This window comes from Lineus longissimus, chromosome 5, assembly GCF_910592395.1.
Source record: "Lineus longissimus chromosome 5, tnLinLong1.2, whole genome shotgun sequence".
NCBI classification, from domain to species: domain Eukaryota; kingdom Metazoa; phylum Nemertea; class Pilidiophora; order Heteronemertea; family Lineidae; genus Lineus; species Lineus longissimus.
In genome coordinates, this window is record NC_088312.1 from 4,293,443 (window position 1) to 4,307,419 (window position 13,977).

At 40.2% G+C, this 13,977-nt stretch overlaps 1 protein-coding gene across 2 annotated transcripts in view; it reads right to left on the reverse strand.

The window, feature by feature from the left end:
- The window catches only part of LOC135488195 (relaxin receptor 1-like), a 32,923-nt gene extending 18,953 nt beyond the window's left edge, over positions 1 to 13,970 (reverse strand). The window contains exons 1-4 of one of the 2 annotated variants that reach the window (XM_064772689.1): positions 13,603 to 13,970; positions 8,419 to 9,306; positions 1,111 to 1,248; positions 556 to 639 (exon numbers count right to left, since the gene is read on the reverse strand). In XM_064772689.1, coding sequence (XP_064628759.1) covers positions 556 to 639; positions 1,111 to 1,248; positions 8,419 to 8,494 — 298 coding nt within the window. In that variant the 5' untranslated portion in view covers positions 8,495 to 9,306; positions 13,603 to 13,970. Of the gene's footprint in view, positions 1 to 555; positions 640 to 1,110; positions 1,249 to 8,418; positions 9,307 to 13,602 lie in introns of those variants that run through there. The other variant, XM_064772690.1, reaches the window with a different exon arrangement.
- Positions 13,971 to 13,977: the final 7 nt, after the last annotated feature.

The following is a 13,977-nucleotide window of genomic DNA, read 5'->3' on the forward strand; positions in this document are numbered from 1 at the left end:
TTCGGCCACACGGTTGCACTGGATGCGTGACGTGGCACAATACTTCGATAGAACGTTGGCCATCTCACCTGCTCACTATCAATAACTTGTCGAATTGGTGACCACGCTGCCATGACAGAATATATAGAAACTCGCAGGCTAAAGGACTTCAGAGGTTGAAGGACAACAGGCCCGTGGACAAGCGGAAAGTAAAGTTCCTAAGTTCGCACTACTTTTCATTCATTCATGCATTTATTCCTTCAATGAGGACCTCGAATCGGCGATTTATGTTTTTTTTACATGAATTTTTTCCCGGTAATACCTCGATCGTTGAATACACAGGAACGATTGACTATACATATGATGGCCGAGAAAGGATATCAGTTTTCTTAATAACATGAAAAAACAAATATTTAATTTTTTTCCTGAAATATCTCGATCGCCCGAGACAACACATTTATCTTGATCGATCGAGATATTTCAGGAAATATTTTTTTCGTGTTGAAAAAGATTCTTTGATGTCCTTTCTCATCCGCCGTATGAATCCCATAAGTTCACCCTGAAATTAACACCTACCACATGCATCTTTCTCCGTTTCCCGGTCAGCATCTGGACGTTTTGGATAACGCTGATTCCAATATTCATCATCAAATTTATCCCCTGAAAGAAGAAACGATATGATGAAGCCAAATGGTCAAGTGCTCATTTAGCCAGCCTTAACGAGCCGGTTTTTGTTCCTTCGAGGTTACCAACTCCGGTGACTGCTCTTAACCGGGAGTCAGCGGCATCCCATCTCTCTGGATCTGTCCGTTAGAATTGAAATGGTTTTAAATGACTGTTGTTAATCCCATCTGATTGGTTACATGGCCCCGCGGAGATTGGGACGTGTCGCCATTCACCGCTGCGGCAGTTGCTCAGGACAACTAAGATAAATGGAGATTGTTGATGTGGAAAATTACATATACGTCTCCAAGGATAAAACATTGTGTTCGGTATAATTGTTATGCTGAGGTTTTATGGCAAAAGATCGATCCTACAATATTTTTAATTCCCCCGAATACTCTAGCACAACTGGGGTATGAAATACAGAGAATTGACAAACCCCACAGTAAAAATGTAAAGATTACTCACGACAGTTAAGTTCATCAAGTCCTCCATCACAATCAACATTCCCGTCACATATTGTAGACCGTGGCAGACACTTCTTCGCCTTCCCGCACGAATAAAATTTTACTGGGCAATAGTGCGGTTCAGAATCGGGTGCGATGCCTGCAAAATAAAAGTGAGTACAAGTTTTTCAATTACATGTACAAGAAAGCTTTTGGGACTTTCTTAGTTCCTTGGTGTTTGATAAGGGCCATTCTACAAAAATCTCCTAAATCTTAAAAAATTTTAACATTAATCCATAGAATGAAAAAAATGGCAGGGTTAACTTGCTCTTCTAGGCAATGCCTGAAATATGTTAGTGGTGAACTTTACAAATCATCCTTTTAATTTTAGACCGCATTTCATCATTGGGACATTGCCCTTGAAACTTCCCAAGATTGTTGAGCGGAGAAGCCTGCAGACAAAACCGTGATTTTGTTATTCACATGTATAAATCATTATGCCATATTTTAAAGATCCTGTTGATATTCAGTCACACCCGATACGAGACAACCTTGATAACTAATCCAGCGCAATCGATTAGGTTTTATATTCTATGAAAATGATATTTTACCAAGCGGCAAATCTCTAACAAGCTGCATTGTCGGACTTAAATTCCAGCTTAATACGGAAAAAGATTTTCTTAAAAATCATGTCGGGTTTTCAAAATCCTTTGACAAATAGTCGATACTAGTAAGACAATAAAGGTCGGAGAACTCATCCAGCGCATGCATGTATAATTTATTTATCAGAAGATTTAGCGATATGTGAATTAAAAAAGGCAAGGTCATTCTTCACAACAACAAGTGCGAAAAGGTTTAGCCAGTTGGTATATATATGTAGTTTTTAGATACATGTAGTCTCTTTTATTGTGATCGATCTAAATGTCCGCGTGCGTGATCAACGCACAATAAACTTCCCGCGACTTCAGTACACCTGGATGGGCAATTTATAGCAACTGTTGAGAATTCGAGAGACTCATTTGATATGCAAGAGAAACCAAAGGTTATAGTGGATTTCAGGTGAAAGACGACACATTAAGCACATTTATCATTAATGCGTTTGAAAGGACTGTACATCACGCCGGAGTGCTTCACTACTTCTATCTTATACCACAGTCCAGTTTGAGAGATCATATCGGATCACGATTGAAATTATTTGCTGTATGAATAAATCTGAATGTATGTTATCGAAGTCGAAGTATATCACGCATTCCGTAAATCATGCATCCCGGTTAGTGAAGATTTGAGTTACCGTATATTCATAGAAATATATGAAAGGCTGGCTTATATATTTTTGAAATAATCTTATATACAAATACGTAATGCGCCACATCCAGCCTATAAGGTAATCATCCAATTATAGCACATTGACTACTTGTGAGCCAAAAAGAATTTGAACAGCTCATGACATTGCCGGGTCTTGGCTATAGATTTATGGCATATTCCATCACAAAAGTGATGAATGATGGCATATTCCAAGCTTAAGTTGTCAATAAAGAATAATGCTAAATGTATTAGGGACGCAAAAGAGCGATTTAAATCGTTGCTACATTTTGTAGAATATTTTTTTCACTTGATTTTTTTTCTGCTCAAAATGAAGAGACATCATCATTTTTGGACTTTGAAAACTTTCAGAATTTTGAACTTATGAAAAAATTCCACTCTGAAAGATAAAATTTTTTTTAAGTCCAAATACTTTTTTCACTTGTTTTTTTCTGCTAAAATTGAAGAAAAATCGTCAGTCCCAAAAAGCCTGAGCGAAGGACCTGCATGCACATTTCAAAACATAGTAAGATATTCATATATCAGAGATTATTTTATTTGACAATAATGTTTGGGGCTGCAACTTGTCAAAGTAAATGGAATTTCATTCGACAAATGTACTCTTCAATCATTTACGCTCCTTAGTCAAGTCGATGGAACAACTTTGAAATTGCTACCTGAGCGAATGGTGTGATAAATTGCTAAAAAAAAAGCGTAGGCGAACATTCGTTGATAATCAGCAAGAGTCATAAATCAAGATTAAAGAGAGGTTTTTTGCCTAAGCGTGGATACTGGAACCAGGATAAACTTTTTCGGTCAATTTGGTAAACCTTGTCTAGCTATCTTTCCGCTTATTGCGTTGGTAAAGTAATGTTAAGTTTGCAGCTGGAATTGAAAGTACCGCGTGGTTTCCGTGAGGAGACTACGCATTTCTAAGCCACGGTCAGAAGAAGGAGTATGACATCAAATGGCTGAACCTGTTGGATAAATTATTATCCTCGTCTAAGTCAAATTGCATTTCCAGGAAAAGATGACGCAAACGGCTAGTCGGCAGTGAGCTACTAAATACCAGAACAATCCTGTTTGGTTTTGAAGCTCAAGGCAATACAAACAAGTAACAAAGAAACCTAGCCGGTACAGTTCGTTCAGGCTCCAGAGTCCCATAAGACGAAGACAAAACATTTACGATTAGATTATATAGTTTGCATTGTCGTTCTCATTCATGTATCCAATGAATAGAACATTCTTATCAGTGGACTCATTGGAAAATTGAAAATAGGATCGAAAAAACCTTTGACGGAAAAACCGTGCTTGGAGCTAAGCAAGCTGTATGGCGGGATTTGCAGTGACAACAACTCTAGCTCTTGCAATGTACGAAAACAATGGGAGGATTTAACCCGACGCTGTCGAACAAAACCCTCGCCTAAAAGTGCAACTTCTTTCCGTCGCTTTGCCGACAGCAGCGTATAGCGCCAAATACGTCGCTTCCAAAGAACAGGTAGCAGGCCATCACTCTAAGCCAATATTTTATGAATGATTAACTGTCAACAATAACTATTTGATTTGCAGACGACATGTTGAGATTAATTACGGAATCCATCTCGATCGGGTTTTAAGTAAAGAAAGATAATTTACGAGTGTTGCGCAAGGTGATCACGTGATGTGACGTCACCGCGGTATCCTCCTTGAGTGTTGCGTAAATGAATTACAGTGCCGAGCTTGACGCCATAGATTCGTACTTCTTACTTCATAGTTATGTCGGACTCAGTGCAGAACCTGCCAACTAAACCAAAAAAAGAATAAATATACCAATTAATATTAGTCCTACATATATGTAGGACTAGCACGGACGTTGAACTCAAATCGAGTTGAGACCCTCTTACACTCATAATTGTTGCTCATAACTACAATACGCCGTGACGGTGTCAACATTATCACGACTCTCCCTAATATTGTTACCAGACAAGGTTAATGGTGTCCATTGTGACTGGATGCATTGTTGTCGTGAGGCTTGGAAGATATTTCATGTCTAATGTATTTCAGAGCGAAGGAGTAATGAGTTGCATGTCACACAGTTAGTCCGCCGAGGCAGACGAAAAGAGCTGATATTTAATACTGTTGTTGTTGGAAGAGCCAGGTCGGTCTATTGTATAGTATAGTGTGCTAATGACGTATATGTCGGAATGGCGGTAAAAGGAACAGACGGGCAAGGGTTCCGTCACAGATTTTAATGATAAGACAGATTCAACCATGAGCCCATCAATGATTTTAAGACAGAAACTCTTGACTGTGATTGCGGCAGCTTTATGACGACAAACACCGGCTGCAAAAACAAATGTTTGTTTTCTACTGACCGCTGTTACAATATCTCTCAGTCATCAACCTCTGTGCTCCAAGCTTTCCGAGCTATGTGACTAACATAAAAGATTTCGTGGGAATCGAATATTGCAGAGTGATTGCAGCATATGATTGTTGCTAAAACACGATATGACAGTGTTTCCTTGCAGGCAATTTCGTCCTTTTAGCGTGCTTTATTTATTACGGCCTACAAAAAAGAACACTTCGTTTTTGCTCTAAAATGTATGTGGCATTCATAATAAAAGATGATGAAGTAAAAAAAAACCTGTGCCATGACCTTGACGCTGCCTTGGCACGGGGGCGACATTTAGGCCTAAATATTGAACGAACTTACATGGCAACTTAAGCGGATGTTTATTTTCTGTGTTGTGCTAGACCTCTTGTAACCAGTGTATCGTATCGAACACATGGTGTTCAAACTCATCGAAGGTGTAGCAGATGGCTTAATATTAGCGCTGATAATGGAGGAAGGAATTTATCACTAGTATTCGAGTAAGCTAGAACGCCGCTTTAAAAGTGATCAGACGCCGCATTTAAGCCATTCTGAACCATCAGAGTTAATCGGTTGATGTAACGGAGTCCGGGTCGGCGGAGGGGATCCAAGGCTTGAGGGTCACAGATGCATTTAAGCTAGTTGCCGACAGTGACAGCCGTGTATTATCGTTGTAATTCCGCCGAAAAAAAAGGAAAATTGCTCGATCAGGTTTTTACGTCGGAGCTTAGACACAGCAGAAGCCAGCAGCTTGTTTTGTTGCTGATAAAAAGGAGCGACATTCATCCCGGAGAATCAGCACGACATTTCTCGCGGGTATTCCTCGGATCTAGGTAGGAACGCCTGGTCCATCTGAATTACCCCGGGGAGTCACTTGCTTAATGAGGCAGACTAGCCAATAAGGGAACACTGCTGACGCAAGTTGCAACTTCGGTATGATACAACTTACATGCAAAGTTTAATGCGCGATTTAAAAGTTGCTTTACCAACCCGTTGGATTATCCTTACATCTTCGTGTAACGCGATTTCGGGCACGGTGCTTCGCTCAAGCAATTATTATAGCCTTGGCTAACCACTTATTATGTCGACAAAGGTGGCTTTCGTGCAATGCATCCACAAGCGGGAGTCAGCAACCAGTGTGACTGGCCGTGGCAGCTGGTATTGGAAGCTGCCACCGCCATGGCGAATGTCCCTCTCACTATCGATGGCTTAAATCATCATTAGTATAAGTAAGTGATATCACAATGGATCTGAGGTTAAACGTACTGAACAGGCAATGGCATGTAAAAGTGTAATGGTCTTTGCAATAACTCTGCAAAATGTACCAAAAAGATGGAATCTTAATGTTACAAGTACTTCCAGTGACCCGTGGCAGGAATATCTAATATTTTAGTTAGTGCTATGTGAAATCACGGTTAAATATTCAGAATAGACGGGGAGCGGGCGAGCCAAACCTTACAACTAATCTCGGTTCACCATTTGGATTTCGGTTCCCGTATATACCATACCCGACCGAGAGACACCCAGTTTGGAAAGGCAGACTTCCTGAGAGGACATCCGGTTGATTAGCCGAATTACAATATGCAATTAATTGCGAATGACCGCATGGATTGCGGTAGCACGCAGAAGCTGATTGAGAGACACACAGTTGGAAAAGCCTGCTGCATGCAGTTAAAATAACTAGCTTTTTTTTCGTTATAAGCTGATAAACAACTTTCTGTCTCCGTATATACTATAAGTCGCAGCCATACACGTATATAACCTTTTCATCACAACCTTATATCGTCATTGGTAAATTGATAAGAGGCTACACTATAACAATCTCCTTAGCGAGCCGTAATTTTTTGGCCCAGGGACTCATGACAAACAGTTACCCTGCTTAATTAACAAAGTGACTTCTCCTGTCCATCACATGTAATCACAACAAGTGCTGTACTGTAAGAAAAACTGTTTGGTGGTGTCGTGGGGGCCGCGATGATTCCGTGATGGCCTCATTGAGAATGATTTCAGCTGGAGGTATAATATCTTCACATCAATGATTCATAGGGTTTGGCATCAGGCAGATATCCCGAGATAGTAGATCACTAAATTTTACCAAGATAATCTTCAACTTACAATCTCTTTAACTTAAGCATGACATCAAAGGAACTAAATTAGGGATTGCTTCTCTTCCAATAGATTATACGTAGCGATCCGTATTTAGAGAGATATAACGAAAACATAACCAAAATCCTCACTGACATAAACAAGAACTTCCCCTTTGATATTCTCCTTGAGTCAATTGAGCTTTATTCCTTAACGATCGCGAAGATGTTCCTGACAGCAAGTTTCCAAAAATCAACTAAACGTTGACTCTTACCGCGATCAAGCCAAAGGGCAGCCTCATCAATACATTTTTTCGAAATCTCAATCAACAACGAGCGACGTCTGCAGAACCTTTGTTACGGAGGTTCGCAAAGGATATTCCGTCGCGTTTTACACTCCTCAGGGTCAGTTCAACGTGTTTATTTCTGAGAAAGTAGGAATGCGAGGTAGATGTTAGCGCGTTTATTACTGAGCAGGACTCAAACTAGAGCTGTCAGGATGAGTTTGGCAAAGATGGCGAATATAAACGATGTCAGATTGCTTAAACGCGTGACGGCAAGATAGATACTGATTGAAATCAAATCGCATCAGTAGATAGTTCTACGAATTCAGACACGGAACCAGTGTTAAAAATATTACCTAAACGATTTAGCGTTTTGTAGATGTAGATGTGGTGGGGTTTTTTTCGATTTTGAAAACAAGACTTATTTGCTGGCGTGAAAACTGGAACCGACAGGATTTGATACAAATGACATTAGCTTTAGATTGAATAAAAAATTTATATACCACAAAAAAACGCCTTAGGTAGTAATACGTCTGATCGAATCGGAAATTTGCTTTTTCAATTCATTTAACTGTGAGCATGTCATGTTGATTTGACATCATGACAAACCGGCGTAGAAATTGAGTGTGGTATTTCATGTCAAGTGACGGATAGCTGCAAATTGCAGTTTGTTGAATGCTCTTCTGTAAATAATGTACAATGTATGTGATTTAAAACATTTGGGCTTGGTTGCTAGAGAATTGCAACTGATGTCTTTGAATTTGACTACGCCATTACCACTAACGCCGGATTTTGACCAATTGGGCAAAGATGGGCAAAAAAAACTTAAAACGGAGCAAAGATCAAATTTCTTATAAAAATACCTTGCATACCCACATACTCCGCCAATTGTGGCCCAATCTCCAACACACAGTCATGATGCCCAATCGAATGACTAAAAAAAACGGTTTACGGGCCATGTCCGAATCTTTTCTTAAACTGCATGTGGGGGTATGTAGAAGTCATACTTGGACTTCCAGCGGTATTGCCTCCGTATAGCCTCCGCCAATACCGGCGCCTTCTTGACGCGCGTTGTCTAGAAGCGGAACAATGTCAATACAGGGTGAAGATGGTACAGTATAAATGAACACCTTACACACCTGTTACAAATGATCGGGCGGGTAACTAATCGGACATCTATTCCCCATATTACGGTCAATCTATCGGGCACTGTGACAGTGTCATGGCCGCTCAGACGGCATTGATATTCACAGTGCTGAAAGCCATTGGTCAATATTGGCAAACCCTGAATACAATATGTAGTTTCTTACCTTGCAAATTCTCAGCCATCGTCACGAATCCGAACGTACAAAGAGCAATAAATCCAATTCTGTGTGGCGAAATCATATTTTTTCCGGAAATTCGTATCACAGCATATATCCCAGCTAATCCAAGAAGAATCCAGTAAAGCTTAATGTTATAGGTCCATCGTTAAATAACACCATGGCCACATGTTGACTATCTGATGTCATATTTCCAATAACCGTTGAATAAACATAAATTTCTGTTGACGACAAAAACAGGGATTAGTTCGTCAATACGTCAAAGATGATGACCAAGTTTGCTGTCTGCCTCATTAAGTACATGTATTCCTATACCGAATGTGACGCCTGGCGCCACAACACCATCTCTAAGCAATTTCTTAATTGAATTCCTGTATCGCAATGTGTCCATCCATTTCTAATGGGGCCTTTTTCATACATGGCACCATCTCAACTCGTCTCAGACAGCACCGATTGAATCGTTCATCACTTGGTCAGCCAAGCCACAGTAGTTAACGTGTACATGTAAGACTAATCATAATTTTGCAATTTGTCGAAACGACGTGGGAGTATAATGACCACTAAGATATCAATTTTTACCAAAACCTTTTCAAAAGTCGATTTCTTCACCCGTCTCCGCCAACTACAAATATACATTACCATTGGGTAATTTTAGAAATCGCCTATATGTAGCTTGTAAATCCCCTCATTCACCGTGCATGCGTCCCGTCACGGCGCTCCGATGTGATTGGTGTCGCCTACAGAGAAATTCTCGCAAGGCAAACCGCCTGGCCAATCCAACATCGCATGTCATAACCAGTCCTAGGCTATTGCTCTTCGCTAGATAATCGACTTCTTCAGGTAATTGGTCCATCAATGATACCAGTTTGCTGTATTCTGAAATCGATTATAAATAAGGTAAGGGGCGATAGAAATACGAAATTCGACAGAAACCCATGCATACATATGTCATCATCGCATTAGCAGCGACACGACATGTGACAAAAACAACACGAAGCACTCGACGAGTACAGTCTAGACTGACAGCATGATTGCAGTCTAGACTCCAAATCTTACTTGTTAAGTGAGATGCACTGAATAGGTTTCGCTTGTCGAAGATGCTCATTTACATTTCACCCAATACTCTGAAAACAAACAATAGTCAGGCGGGGCAATGCATCGGCTGAAGTTCCGTTGATAGCATTATCTCTTGTTAAGTTAATTCTCTGCTCCAATATAATAGAAAGGCGTGTTTTTATGGAGAAAGCAATATCTCTGCGGAGATTTTTCATTTCAAACATTCCAACATGACTGGAGAAAAAAAATTCGCTAAATAGTCAGATCGCCTGCAGTCACATCTTTTCTGTTCGTGGGTTTCGAGTGTATATGGAAGTCAGTAATTGAAAGCTCCTTCAAGAGTAAACACACAAGATAGAGAATCAATGGAAAAACGTAAGCATTTAGCAAGCTCACCTTCGGTTACATTAATTTTTTCGAGTAAGGAGACAATCATAACAATACAGTACACTAATGCGATGAGGATTCAGCCTCCGCACTTCATAAAAATCCGTATAGTTTTTCCGCAAGTTTAATCTGATATTAACATCAGTTTCTTTTAGCACGCCAGCTCATCAAGCAACCTTTTGTATTTGATACAACGTCAAGACGATTACCGTGAGCTTTGACAGTGAAGTCAACCCTCGAGGGCGAGTATCACCTTTCCATGATTTTGGTTCGACAAGCGCACTCGTATCGCCTGAGGTATTCCAGTTCGGCTAATTACCAATTCGAACATTGGCAGTGAATCTGGTTGAAAAACATTTGGAAGATTCCCACTAGCTTAAACTTGCAGTTCTTCCGCTATTGATGTGGACTCAAGACCAACCCTCACTTGTCACCTCTCTATGATTTTGGTGAGAAACATGACATTTGTTCACGTATCAACGTTTTCCCGTGCCAAGCAGAGCAGTTTTAAAGATGGCTAATGGCCCTGACTGAAACACGTTTACGCAGGATGTTGACTCAGAAAATGTTAACCTTAAGGTACCCAGGTCACAACAGCCAAACACACAAACGCCAATTATGATATCATATTCCACTCATCTAATGATTATCAAATAGCATCTTCATATTTCATCTTTGAATAATGTCACCCCACACGCCTACTGATCACGCCTACTTATTGTCACCCCATACACGCCCTCGACTTATTATTTCTCTCCCCTTGCAGGCTGGATGGCGCGTGGACTTCATTTTCAAGGTACTTTAGAGGCAGGATAATGAGAAAAAGGAAACTAGTTCAAATGAATGGTGTAATGTGAATTTAGAGCTGGTTTAAATTAATTGTGTAATGTAAAAGACAGATTCCAGATGTTTGCAAACATTTTGCAAAGTCCGAACATATCTGCAGACTCTGGCATGGGAATTAATGCTGCAAAATTAAGAAAATGTGGATGTCGCTTTCATAAATGGTGCATTTGCGCGAGTTAGGATGAATACAGCCATTACTGACATATCACTGACAGAAAAGAAACAATGCTACCTAGAAATTGATGAAATCTCATTGATGAACTGATGAAATCTCACTCTTTTCATTGCTTGCCTGCAGCCGAGAGCGATTTTTTTGGAACGTTCCTTTCCTTGGGGTGTTACCGTCCTATTACGCCATAGTTAGCTATATTTTATGAGATGATAGCCAAGGTACAATTTGTCTCACAGAAGCGATGGGGACATCAACCAAGAAAAGTACATTTGGTAAAACCAAAACCTGCAACTGTTTACTAATAAACGCTCCAAAAGGTTATATTTCAAATCAAATAGGTCATTACATTAGAAACTAGGTTGCTGAGGTGAAGTAGCCCATGTCTACCTTTATTGGATCTAAAAGAATATGACAGGATTGAATACAGACCATCAAATCAACACCAACTAAAACTAATGTTACAATACAAAGTGAAGCGATCTAGTTTCTAATGTGATGACCTATTTGATTTGAAATATAACCTTCACCAAAGACATGGGCCAAAACACCTGTCTTGCTTTCCAGCTCAAGGTTAGAATCAAAACAGTCCTTCACTTCAAGGTCAGGTAAACATCACTCTGGCAACTAGGTCAATGCTTAATAGGTCAATCGTAGCCTGAAGTAGCCCTGATACTACTTTTATATTGGTATACGTGCACTTTCGCCACTTAACACATGACAGCTTTCGATGGCCAGCGTAGGAGATGAAAATGTTCCCGCGAAATATTGTCCGATCCTATTTATATCCATAATTGTACTGAATCTGAATCTGAATCCCTGGAACTGTCATACCGACCCAGTAGACAACGATAGTCATAATTTCCTGAACGAACACGTTGTTTGTCGGGTCAACAATACGAGGATCATGTTCTATGGTGTTTTGACTCCTCAGCTACATGATTAAGGAAAGTTTTTCTCAGTTACAATAATTTTGAATGATGTGCCGGCGTGAAGTTATCAAACAGAGAAGGAATTTTAATTTTAAAAATGTGATATTAAACGCGACGAGCAGAGGGGTTTGGTTCTTCGATCTGTTTTAAGTTCATGTAGGAAAGTCACGGCAACAATGGAATACCAGAAACTCATACATACATCCGGAGGGCTTCAGTTAGTTGCGATAATGGACAAGCAAGTTTTGGGCATGTCTAACTAAAATGTTTTTATAACATACAATAGCGTTTACCCATCATACGATGCGTAATAAGATTCTTGATTTCCATGGGCTTACATGTTCGCGAACAACGAGAACACTGAAACTATAGTTAGTGGATAGAATATGGTGAAATTGTCATGTCCGAAACACATGTAACAAACAATTAGGAACCGTCCCCTGTAGCAATATAACGACTATAACTTTTATTTATTCCTGCCTACAGGCATGTTATGATGGATGACTAACAGTCCATTTCATAAAGGCAAGGTATACACGTCAGGCTTAGTGATGATACAGACACAGAATGGTTCAGTGGAAAGATAAGCCACGGATTCGCCTGTTTTGTCAAACCACATTTGCTTGGTTGCAATTGCAAGCCATCGTCTGCGCGCACAAGTTGAAGAAAAAGCAAGGCCTTTTCTCGAATAGCATTCCGCGAAGTTACTATTTATAGCTCACAAGGTCATTTGCATAAGATATTGATGACGATTTAGTCACGTGACAGTCGGACATCGACACTTATTTCTACGCATTTGAGCTTATTTCAAAGTCAATTATCTTTGATCCTGCATTGTTTTTAGCATGAATGATACCATAGAGTCAGAGAAAGAAATATTCAGAACAATTATGTAGTATTTCCAACACTCGGACATGTGCCAGATTGAATCTAACTGCCCTATAGTTAGAAAACCTGAATCCATAACGAAACCGCATGTTTGTCCGACATTGCCTGTAATTCAGCGATGGGGAAATAGAGGGCAGCAGCTGCAGTGACGTCATCTTCGCGGAATGCTATTAGTAGTGCAAGTACTGCCTCACAATTATGTTGCATGGGTGTGACTCATGTGTGATCACCCAGCACATGGAGAACAGTACCAATGCTTTTGCAACATCTTGCCCGGCATCGGAATATGCTAAACATCAAGCGGAGTGATCATGTTTCAGCGGTGTAGTCAATGGGGAAGTGCAACCCACTAATATGTAGGCCTGTATTGCACGAAAGTCGATTTACGACTATCTAGTCATGATGTTTAATTCTTGATGACAAAATAAACCGCTATGCCGTCGTACTTCATATGCATGTACCAGCATCGAAATATCGTCGAATGTTTAAAAGATACATCCTACTACGATTACTGAACAAACCATCAAACGCAGAAAAGCTGCTTCCGTTGCAGGAAATTACCATCCAGGGATCGTCGTCCTTAAATATGCATAAAGATCAATTGGTTTGAAAATCTAATCTCAACGATGTTAGGAAAGGGGAGGCGGCCAAGGGATTGTTAGGATTGTCTCTTTATTTAAAAAAATCATCGGTCCACTAAATGTCAAGTTTGTCAATGTTGGGACTGGGGAGGAGGTCAAGATGATCCCAATCTTTTGCCATTCGCGCGCAGAATTCCTGATATAAGCTTACCAGCTGCATTTGGGTAACAAATGCATACCATTTGCCATGTTTCCAAACCAGTAACAAATATTACACCACATTCAAATCAAAGAAACTATTTAGCCTACTCACCTTCGAGTTGTAATTCTTGGTGAAACGTAATTTTTATTGCGACAAGTAGTTTGTCTCTCTGCGTTGTCGTCATTAGCTTGAGTATAGTCTCAATCCAATTCGTCGCATCATACAATTAAGAGCTCCGATTACGACAACATTTCGGCAGTCGAAAGTGCATGTTCTCTCAACCTCAGCACCATTATCGACACGGAAAGTTTCCAAATATCCGGCCCGCCACCTTCCTTCCGACTCGGTATTCCTATAACTAAACCCACCACGCAGCTTGACAAACAATCAGTAGTTCCTTCCACCTGGTCCAACATGCTCATGAACATCATTGCTTTGATCGATAGTTACACGCACGCACCAATGCAAGTTTACAAAGAAGTCCCA